This window comes from Macrosteles quadrilineatus, unplaced genomic scaffold (assembly GCF_028750875.1).
Source record: "Macrosteles quadrilineatus isolate MER2022 unplaced genomic scaffold, UCM_ALF_1.0 Scaffold_2__2_contigs__length_208266976, whole genome shotgun sequence".
Classification (NCBI taxonomy): domain Eukaryota; kingdom Metazoa; phylum Arthropoda; class Insecta; order Hemiptera; family Cicadellidae; genus Macrosteles; species Macrosteles quadrilineatus.
In genome coordinates, this window is record NW_026542595.1 from 146,960,809 (window position 1) to 146,972,929 (window position 12,121).

The window sequence follows — 12,121 nt, forward strand, 5'->3', positions numbered from 1 at the left end:
TAGGTAAAAAATCTAATGAAACAATCAATTGTCTATATTGTTCTCACCTGATTAAAACTGTATTTTTAACTTAAATTACTTTAAATAGTCCTCCTCTTCCAATGATTTTTTGGTTGCTGAAGTAGACATTTCCTATATATATTAACCAGTTGTAGCCAAAAATAAACTTATTTCAATGAGCCACACAGTGAGTGTGCAAAAGTAAGTACTATGTTATGCTTTAGCTTTTGTTATTGAGTTAGTTGATATGACATACAAAGATGCCATAGCTCAAAATAAGTCCAGTCAGTGTTGCTTTAAAGTTTAAAACTATTAAAAGGAATCAGTAATTTACATAAGAGCACTCTGTCAGTGGTGCAGTACAACCAAGTCCATTATGATTTAAGCACTGGTGAGAATTTTTACATGGGGATGGAACTGATGGAAGGTCTATTTCTAAGTTCTATTTTTTGATTGGTATGACATTAAATGTGAAAATGATAGACATTAGCATCTTGCAAAATTTTTTTACGACAAAACATACTTGAACTTCATTTTACACCTAAATTGTTAAATTATCTTACAATAAAGAGACACAGTGGTACAGTTTCTTTAACAATTAAACAATTATAATTATCATATAAACATGTAGATGAGCCTACTACCCCTGGTGTTACCTTGTTTTAATTAATGAATACTAATATATATTTAGGTGGAAACATCTAGAAAAATATTTCCTTTAAGGTTTCACAAGTACTTGACGTATTCAAATATTAAGGACATTGTTTGAAATAAGACAAATAAAGTGTCAAAGATATTGTTTCAAAACATATTTAGTTTGATTTCACAGAAATATTTTCTCCTCAATCCTTTAAATTTAAATCATTTAAAAATTTCCTCCTTGTGTGAGCGCTGATTTCAAATGGCAACTCAACTTGTTTACATTTATATGCTTTTTAAAATATGAGATTTTATAATAATTTTGATGTGTACTTATATTCTGAAATTTGAGTGTTTAAGTGGTATACCCGAGCATTATTATTGGATAGATATGAAATACCTTTGTTACATAAATTGTAATGGCAGTTGCAGCCCAGGACAGTGAAGGTATAAGCGAAGGTGATTTATTTAATTGAAGGTATTTAGGTGAAGGTATTCAATTCAGTTTTAACATATTATTTAACGACAGTAGCCTACCTTTCAAACATTGTAAAAGTTCATTTATGATTGAGGATTTCTTCTTGAGCTTGATGTGTGGAAAAGATTCTTGTTTCCTTTGTGATGCTATGCTGTTTGCATTCTGAAGACCGTTAATTCTTCATAGCATGTCATGTGTTGAGTGTCGGATGCCTTAACACCTTTTTTCCTTTTATGATTTTCATGTATTTTCCAAACTACTGGACCTTTCAATCGTTGCAGAAGTTCTAGGATTAAGGGTTTTTTTGAAGAGGTACTTGATGGTTAAGAGATCTTGTTTCTTGTTTGTTGAGATGTTGTTTGAAATACAGAGACAATATCTTTGTTTCTTAGCATTCAACACATACAAATCCTTTTGTAAACTATTAGTCATTTGTTTAATCTTGGATGACTTAACACCTTCTTTGCTTTTTAAATACGTTTAAATTGAACTTATGAGTGCTAGACTTAATATGATAATTGAAGTTGTATGCCTGAATTTGATCATTGGGAGAATATGATATACCTTTGTTACACAAATTGCAATGGTAGTTAGTGCCACACACACTGAAAAACTCTTGATTTTCGTGTATTTTCAAAACGATTGGACCTTTCAATCGCTGTACAAGTTCTTCTATGATTGAGGATCTTTGCGAAGAAGAACTTGATGGGGAAGAGATTTTTGTTTCTTCATTGACACTATGTTGTTCACATTTCAGAGACAATATGTGTTTCTCAGCATTTAACTCGTGCAAATCTTTTTGTAAACTACTAGTCATTTGTTGAGATGAGTTGGCTGTGTTAACAGCTTTTTTCTTTTTAGCTGCATTGAAATTAAGCCTATGAGGGTTGGAGAATATATGACTCTTGAAGTTCTTTGCCAGAGTTTGATCATTGGGAGAAAATGTAATACCTTTGTTACACAGATTGCAATGGTAATTAGAGCCCCGCAAAATGATGAATTCCTTGTTTTCTTCAAGATTGTTTACTACGCTAGCCAATCTTTCAAAAATATTATCACTCACTGAAGACAGTTGCCATTGTCCAGTAGCAAAGCTTGTTTGTTCAGCCCCATTATTTGAATTGTTTTTTGAAGTAGATAACTGATTTGTAACAGTCTGACTGGGTACAACATCATTCAAGGTATCTTTGTTTTTTTGTGAGTCCACAGTGTGTTGATCACTTGGGTTTGATACAGGGAAGCTTTCACAACATGACTCATGAGTCTTCAGATGACTGACTACTCCTTGACAGATAGTATCAAAGGTATCCCAAGGGTAAATGTAGCAACTGCAGGATTGGCAAAACAGTTGATTACTTATAAACATCAAACATTTAATTTCAATGCTTAAATTGCCTCCGAGAACTCTTTTGAGACGAGCTAAAAACATGCGCTTGTGGGTGTAGCTCGTTAAATGATCAAGAACATTCTCTGGCAGTAGAGTAAGAGAGCATAGTTCACAAGTAACGCTATTTTTATTGTTAGACAAGAATTCTTCATGAACTGCTAAATTCCCTGACACGATTTTCGATTTAGAACCTTTCATGATTGGGTCACTTAAAACCAAGAAATCTTTGGGCGTGATAGCTTCTTCAGACAAATCTTCATTGTGATTCATGTCTCTACAGGCATTTGACTTGTCAGCTGTGGATTCTTCTTGATCAGTAGGATTGTTATTTTGCGTAAAACTGTGACTGGTGGGTTTCTCTCCAGTAACCCAGGTATCACAACACATAAATGAAGGCATTGAATTAGTTGCAGGAGACATGTCATTGCTTGAAACTTGAATGTTATCTTCAATATATTCATCCTCCCCAATTGCATACTCAGATATATGATTGTTTTGCTCATAAGTCAATGCTTGACAAGGTGAAGATAATGGCCCAGAATACATAGTGGCATTTTTTTCAGCAAAGTTTTGGGGTGGTTTTAGATTTATTTTCCTAGAGTACGATTTCACACAATCATGATGGAATCTTAACGATAAATGAAAATACAGCTGAACAGCAGATTCAAATGCATTTTTTCTATTAATTTCAATGAACATCTGACACATACTACAATAGAGAGTACTGCTTTGTAAAGAAACTATTTCCTTACATCTCTGGAGATAAGATGGTAGGCAATCATAAATATTTTCCATGAAATGGTTGTCACATGGATAAACATTGTGAGCTACGTCAAACACTTGTTTTTCACATGGACCTTTGGTGCCATCACCAATAGGCCTACTGGTTTTAATACTTTTGCAATGCGGGCAGTAATAATAGTCTTCATCATCATTGTCCCTTTTAGGAGAAGCATCTGCATTGATGACATTCATAGTAGTTAAATTTGTTTTGACATCAAAAGCTTTATCAATTATCAAATGTGTTACTTCATCCTCAGATGGAACAGAATCCAGGCCAGCTTCACTCAAACACTGTCCACACGATTTTTCTTCCATATCCTCATGTGCTGATCTCTTAGATAACATAACGTCTTCATTCAAAAGTAAATCTGAGCTTGTGTTCAAAACAGAGGTTCTATGTGCCTTGAGATTGCTGTTTACAAATTCTAATGTGCTTTGGCGTCCACATTGTCCTTCAATTTCATCTTCAAACCCCGATATTTTTATTTCTGGGTTTTGACATGGGTGTGAATCGATAGTCTGTGAACTGATTTCTTCATTATTCAGAATCTGACTGCCCAAATCTTCGCTTGAAATAGCCAAGTTTGAATCATAAGCTGGTACAATGTTTCTTACCTTTTCACTTGATAAGGTTTCACACTGAAGTGGAGAACTATAAATGCAGCATAACTTCAAAACATTCATTGAATGCTCTTTTTTTATAAAATGGTCTATTACATAACACCCACTAGTAGAAATTGGAACTCTTTTATTACAAAGACAACAGAACAATTTATTGTTTTTGTCCTTCAAAAAGAACAAATTTCCTACTCCAAAGTTACTGTTTTTGTATGACCTTTTAGCCAACATTTTCATCACATTTAAAATCTTTACTTGTGATGAATTTGTATTTTGCCAGGTGTTTTTTTCATTGAGCCCTTCAGAAAATGCAATAGCTAATGTGGTCAAATTTACGTTATGAACAGCTGAATAGCAATGATTTTTTAATTGTTGCACATTAATTGCTAATACTTCTTGGCAAATACCACAATAAAAGAGGTCATCTTTTTTAAACAGATAATACCTATTCATTGTTGTCATTAAAGACTTTCTCACCCAACTTCCAGAGATTGGTTCAAGATCCTTGCTAATGTGACAATCTTCTGGGTGATTTGCAATGGACTGAGCATTTAGTTGCAGCGTTTTGCTTTCACTTAATCTTATACAGTTATTCTTTTTTGATTTATTTTGTTTCTTTTTTAGTTTTCTTGAGTGTGCTGTTGTTAAACAATGACTAGCAAAAGTATTTTTCATATCTTCCTCATCAAAAAACACAAAATATTCATCACATATACAGCACATGAAATAGCAGTTTTCCTTTTTAAGATGCTGTGAATTACTATTTAGGATGCATCTTCTTTCTGCAAGTAATTCAACATTACTACAGTCATTAAACTTTTCCCACGGATCTTGATTCACACTCTTGTCATTAGAAATGGGTCCAGCTGTATATAGTTTATACTGTTCTCTATGTAAACTGTTTGAAAAATGATCCTGTAAGCGTTTTAAATCTTCTTCAAATGTTTGCCTGGACAGTAATGAACAACCACAGAGAAGACAAGTCAGATTTCTGCCATCTTTTTTTATAAAATCTTTGTAAATGCTATGTTCACTTGGCAGCTTTTCAAACAATCTTGACACGTCATCAATGTTATCAGTTTCATTTGGTTTTCCAAAAAAATCATTTTCTTTAACACAAAAATTGTTACTAGAAACATGACTATCAAGCTCATTTAGTTTTAAGCCTATTTCAGCAACATCTAAGGACAAATTGAATATTTTGAGTTTGTGTCCTTTAGTGGTAAAATGTTTCAGCAAATATGAACAGTCAACAGAAAATGCTATTCTTGTGTTACAGATAAGGCACACAAAGTTATTGCCATCATTGTCTATGAACAACAAATGTGGTGTTACAGTGTGATCATTGATTCTGTAGTTTGATATTGAAAGTTTCTTCACAGCGTTTATAAACTTACTATTGCGAGGATCTGAAGTATTTACAAAGTGTTTATTTTCATGTCTTGCTATATAGTTTGATGCACTTTGAACTAAAATCATGCTGTGAGATTCTGAGTAACAGTGTTTTCTTACTTGATTTATTTGCGAACAGGAAATGGATATTTTACAAAGTTTGCAACGCACTGAGTTTCCCTCTAAAACTAAAAACAGTGAGTTTAATTGGTACGCCGGAAGGTTATAAAATCTTTTGAAGAAATCTTTATCATTATTTGTCTGTGTTGCTGGTGAAGTGTGTTCATACGACTCATTGTTTCCTGTATCATTATTTTCTTGTTCATATTTCTTATCTTCCCAGTTCCTTTCCTCAATATATCTTTTAAACTTTTTCTTATGGTTTTTGCATAAACAATGCATTGCAAATAATTGCATCATTTCCTGATCATTCCCAAATGTCAAAAAGCAACATTTACAAGCTTTACAAAAATAGTACCGTTCACATTTTTCAACATATTGTTTGTTTTCTTCTATAACTGACTCCAGTAACAATACATTATCAAGTTTATTATCTTTACTCAACAAATTCCATGGGTCTTGAGAAAGCAATTGAAACTGCTTGTTGTGGTACTGGTCTGTTAAGTGCATCAACACATCTTCACGAGCTTTATCCAAACTACTAGGTAAGTCAAATGTGCAGTTACACAATGTACAACGAAAATTTGTTCTGTCTAGTTGAAAGAAACCACGGTGAACTCGGAGAAAATCTGGCAAGTGATCAAATACAGTTGATGCATTGTAATTTATAAAATTTTCACAACGATTGGACAAATGTTTATCACCATTACACACATGAAGACTTAATGAAAGCTGAATGTTCTTATTGAATATATGTACGTTTTCTTGACATGATGGACAGGGATACTCAGAATTGTTATAAAAAGCTAAATTTGTGTTGAAGAGATTGTTGATTTCCGAAATATCTTTGTGTTTCTCAGAATGCAAGTCCATTGACAATTCAGGGTCATCATTATACATTTCCACAGTCTCTTTACATTCAGGACAAACCAATTCAAATTCATCATTGTCAAGCGTTACAAGATGTTCTCTGGCACACTGTACCACACGGTGTGGTATCTTCTCCAAGTTAGAAGCACACTCGGAACCAGTCTTCGCAAGTTCCATCCTTGTGTCCTGATCTTCAAGTTCATTTTGAAAACTGTGTTCTTTTTTGGTAACATTATTAGATTTTTTGTGTATTGAATATGATTCCTGAGATGTTTCCTCATTAAGTAGTATTTCTTCCCATGAATCATAAATAGGACAAACACTAGAACTACTTTCTGAATCATTCTGTCGTGACGATTCAAACTCATCAGAATCATCAATAATACTGCAAGGATCTGATTCGCTTTTGTTCAGCTCAGTTTGATGTTCAGTTAACAGATGGTCTACAGCACTATGCAAGGTATCATTTTCCTGAGCGTATAACAGTTTATCACAAATTGAGCAAAATGTCACAGTCTTATGAAGCATTAAAAATCCTGAACTGGTCTCTAGCTGATAAACCCATGTTGCATTGTTTTTGACATTGTTTATATGACTGTCACTCTGGAGGTGGTTGATGATATCATCTTTCACAGTATCATCTTGGCAATAGCAGACAATATCTTGACAAAACATACAAACAATGTGGTTCTCATAGCGGTGTAAGAGACTGCTAGTTTGATCAGAAAGACAAATAGATATATCAAACATGGAGTTTGTGATAAGCTTTGCAAATTTTTCATTTCTGTTAACATCAACATTACTAGGTATACACTTGTAAAACAAGGTTTTGAGATGTTCTTTATGGCTTGAACAAAGATCATGGTTTGAAGAAAATATAGATTCATCTCCATCTAAAGATTTGTTGCATATCAGGCAGATATATAAATTTTTGCCACTGTTTAAGCCAATCTCCGCTATATGTTTGGTTGAATTATAAGAAGAGTTGGGGTGAATGTCTTTACCCCAGTTTATGTTCTTACTCATATTTGCATATCATTTACTAATCACGGAAAAACATACCAATGATGGGTTTGGAGTTCATCACCCCGATATGGCATTTCCATATTCAATCTGGAACAAAAATATTGGCAACATAAACTTTCAAGGTCATCACAAGGATAAATCAACAGAGTAAGCAAGTCTATAAACATACAGGAGTAATTAAATGAATAATCTTGTTCATAAAAATTTAAAAAATCTAAAACCATGGAAAATAGTTGGGCTATTGTATTTTCATTGTAAATTAAGGTCACTTCACTTCATTCATTTATTCCAGCTAACCTGCCACCCCTATGTAACATACAGTTCTGTAATTGTAGATAAAAATATACAGAGAAAAAATTTACCTCTCACCAAACATGGATTAATTCATTCTGTTCTGTGGTTACGTTTTTGTGTATTAGGGGTCAACCCCTATCATAATTCCTTAACTACATACAATAGATGCAACGTGTTTAGACGTAGAAAATTTGCTAAAGTGGCTTAGGGCAGTGGTGTATTATGACCTCAGCACATGTAAACTTGGGCCACCCCCACCCCCATGGGCGTCATTTCAGACTTGTAACTGTGGTAGCAAGATCGACCGGGAGATCAGGGGGATACTGGCTTTAAATTTGTTTGTTTTTTAAGCTTTTTCAAACTAATTTTACAATTTTATTTTTAATTTTTCTGTCTGCCCCTAGGTGGTTGTGTATCGTGCCTAGTGGGTAATCCGCCACTGGCTTAGGGCAGCGGTTCCAAACTATGGGTTTGACCCCACGGTGGGTTGCAGGAGCGTTTTTAGTGAGTCGCGAGAAGCTATCAAAGATCTAAAAGGTTTTTTTTTATCCGGACTCATAGTTTTCAATTTCCTGAACAGACAGGGAAGCACCAGAATAAGTCTGAGTGAGTAGCAAGGGGCGGGGAAGTACGTAAACTTATTTTTGCCTTAATTAATTTTCATATGGGAAGTTTCTACATGTCTCAATTTGTGAGATAGATTATGAGAATTAAAAAATGATTGCCTTTATATCAGTATCAGGAAACTGCAACCAAAATGTGTGTCATTTTTTGTTTAGTGATGGTGGTTTGTCAATTCGCTGACTGTGTAAAATGTAGTCTGTTTTGTAATTTTGATAGGAATCATTCTATACAGACAGTCTATAAAAAATAGTTTCAACATAGCACTGGGCTGCGGCCAAGTATTTCTGAACACAACACAATTTAAGTATCTCTTTTATTGGACATACTGTACTATTAAAGTGTACTTTAATTATCCCAGGAATTTAAATAAATAACACAGGAATCAAACATTGTGAAACTAATTAAGTAGTTACTGTAAATGAATTTGTCAAATGATTTCTTGTTCAGTATGGTTTTGTAAATATGATAATTCGGTTATTTCATCATTAATCAGTAATTTTAGTAACATTTAATTAACCGTGTGCATAGGTTTTTAACATTTATTTGTATACAGTAGAACCTCAATTACTCGAACCTCAATATCTCGATTTTTTTTAATCCCCTTGAAATCCACATTAATTATAATGTTTAAAGTACCTTTACAAGTCGAAGTTTCTAAATATTTAACCTCAATAAGTCGAATTTTAACAACTTTTGAACCACTTCAAAAGCTCTATAACTCGAATTTTCCCGTCATCGAGCCTCACTAACTCGAAGTTTACCTTTATAAGTCGAAGTTTGCATGAATGTGCCTCAATTATTCGAAGTTTTGCCTTAACAGTGCAAGTCAGTTGTGTCTTGATTCCTGTCGAGACGTGAAAATCGAACTTCCTGTGTTTGCTTCCCGTGTCTGTTTGGCTAGGCACTGATGTAGTCAGTGTAGTTTGACCGTTTTGCCAAAGTAGATTCAGTAAATAACTACATTACAATGCATTTTGTTTAGTATTTCAATCACACCAGAATTTTCCCTTTAAATATTACTCTCTACAGTCTAAATAATTTTTGTATGTACAGTATTGTACCTATTCAGTATTTCTGTTGTTACAGTAGATTGTTTTTACAGTACATATAAAGAGTTTGACTAACGTTTGCTTTAAACAAACATTGTACACAGTAAATGTAGTTCCGTGTATGGATGATATATACTGTATTATTGTTTTGTACAGTATTTAAACTATTTTTTTTGTCATTAACATGTTTTTTTATGTACTTTATCAAACTTATTGCAAAATAATAAATACAGTAAGCCTACTTTATGTGTATTCAAATAGTTTTATTTTGCTTCCAAAGTTACTCCTCAGTACGTATAAATACAGTTAGAGTTTGATTATAAAGGTATAAGTCAACATTCAACACGTATAAGAGTGAAAATTTAAAAACGTACGTTTTCATGTCCCTGGCCTTTTACTTCGTAGATACTGGATTTGTAGTTTATTATTATGTGTTTTAATATTTTTTGGGACGGGGGCAACATGTTACACACATTTATTTGGTTTTAAATAGGTTCTAGGTATTTTTTTCGTATTTTTAAAGTCTCGAAATTCACGACCATGACGTGTCCCTAGGGCACATTTTCCAACTTTCACGCTGTTTTTAGACTAATTATTCATGCCGAAATATATAAAGCCATATTTTTATGTCATCAATGATTATTAAATTTACATAAAAGGGGCATATTATAATTTTATTGGCATTGCAAACTGACTACCATGACAAAATAAGTCTGTCCCTCGATTTGGCGTCACGACCATTTGGGAAAAATTTTCAACTTTGGAGCACGACAGTGGCAAGCCTGGCGTCGATGGATTTAGTTGATTTTAGAGACTAGTTCGGGGTGTATGTCAGGATTGTAGTGCCGGTCGTTTCGAGTTGAAAGGAGGAATTACAAGATTAATTAAGGAAAGATTGTGTTTTTTGTAATTTTGGTGTGTCCATGACCGTACGTAGTCATTCGATGTAGTAGACATGGTGTTATTTTTTGTTTATTAGATATTTCAATTGCTAGATTAACCTAGAAGTCCACTTTGTATCCTCGAACATGAGGTGCAGGGCTACCGCCAGAACACAGCCAAATAACACGTAATTTCACGACCAAAGTTTCACGACCATCGCGGGTTTTTTCACGACCAATCCGGCCTTATGGATTATAGTGTGTTTGGTCGTGACAATAACTTTAATATAATTGTAAATTGGACAGTTTAGTTCAATTGAAACACATATTTTTATTATAACTAACAGTATAATTGAAGGATTGTTTAGAAAGATTTAGATTATTCCAGACAATTCACGACCGTACCACTTGTCCCTGACCATCACGTTTATGATTTGTATCATAAAAATTTCAAAAATTAAAATATCGTCATATTTCAAAGTTTTATACACAAAAAAAGCACACCTCTATACAAACATAATCATTTTTCGGGTCTCAGGTAAGTTTTTTTGGAGTTATACAAACTTAAAAAGATTTTATTGGCTTATTTTCAATTTTTTGAGTTTTTTTATTTTTTTATAGAAAGACCAAATATGCCAAAAGCTCAGTGACCTTTTTATTGTATAATGGTCATAAAAGTAAATTAGTTTATAGCAAAACATAGTTATAAAAATAATATTAACCATTTTTAATATTCATTTAAACGTCCGTTATGGTCGTGACAGGATTTTGTGTTTTTCCACTAAAGATGCTCTTTAAAATAAAAACTACCAAAGATATTGCGTTACCATGGACATTTTATGAAACTTCAAATGTTAATAAAATAAAAAAAATAATAAAAGTTTTGAAAAAAGGGGAAAAAAATTTGCAAAGTGCTTTTCCTGAAAACGTACGTTTTTAAATTTTCACTCATAAGTCGAGTTATAAAGGCCGTGACTAACATCAACTGTCAGACCCCAACACCTCAGTATCTCGAACTTTTTCAAATGGAACCTTCATAACTCGAACCTCACTAACTTGAAAAACTTGATAACTCGAATTTTTATCATAACCCCTTCAGATTCGAGATATTGAGGTCCTACTGTATTTAGACATTCTATCCCTAGTTAAATTTGTAGCCAGCATTTTTATCAAAATTGTCGTAGTTGATGTGAGCCACCTACAGATTGCGCTGATCTAAATTACTAAATTCTGCCGAATACACAATCTTTTTAACCAAGTCAAACTTAGTGAATGACTTATGATGAGTTATAGATACTGTTATGACCCATCAACCTGGTCATCAACAAAAAAATAAGGTATAAAATAGAATTGTAGACACTAGCGCATTCTGTGACTGGCTCACACAACTACATTCTTTTTTAGTAAAAAATTGGCCACAGCTGGTCCATATAGTAGTGCAGTAAAAATAAGAGAAAAATTCCATAAACCTAAAAAAATTAGCACAACTGGGGAATTTGGTACTGATGTTGGGCGTACCTTCCTTTTGAACATACTAAAAGTCCCCTAAAATTGAAGCTGTGCTACGGCCACCATGTTGGAAAATGGCGGCATATTTTTGTATTTTTCGATTTAGTGACTTTATTATTAGAGATAGGCCTACAGGAAAAAGCTAAATATACAAAATGTAGTCCATCTAAAAATACACATTTTTTGTATTTACTATCTTTCTCTAAACCCAAGGGTTATCTTATCTTATCTTATCTTACTAATATTATAAATGTGAAAGTTTGTGTGTTTGTTTGTTTGTTTGTTTGTTTGTTTGTTTGTTTGAAGTTCAATCACGCATAAACCACTGGACGGATTGGGCTGAAATTTGGCATGATGATAGCTTACATTCCCGATTAACATATAGGTATATTATTATCTCAAAAATCCTTTCGGGCTCCGCCCCAGTGGCTCTGCAGTTCTCCATGTTAAC

The 12,121-nt window shown here is 33.3% G+C and overlaps 1 protein-coding gene across 1 annotated transcript in view; it reads right to left on the reverse strand.

The window, feature by feature from the left end:
• Positions 1 to 3,571: 3,571 nt before the first annotated feature.
• The window catches only part of LOC128985006 (uncharacterized), a 49,770-nt gene continuing 41,220 nt past the window's right edge, over positions 3,572 to 12,121 (reverse strand). Inside the window, exons 4-5 of the mRNA XM_054404380.1 lie at positions 4,383 to 7,400; positions 3,572 to 3,637 (exon numbers count right to left, since the gene is read on the reverse strand). Of these exons, the coding sequence (XP_054260355.1) occupies positions 3,572 to 3,637; positions 4,383 to 7,313 (2,997 nt within the window). The 5' untranslated portion in view covers positions 7,314 to 7,400. The remainder of the gene's footprint in view (positions 3,638 to 4,382; positions 7,401 to 12,121) is intronic.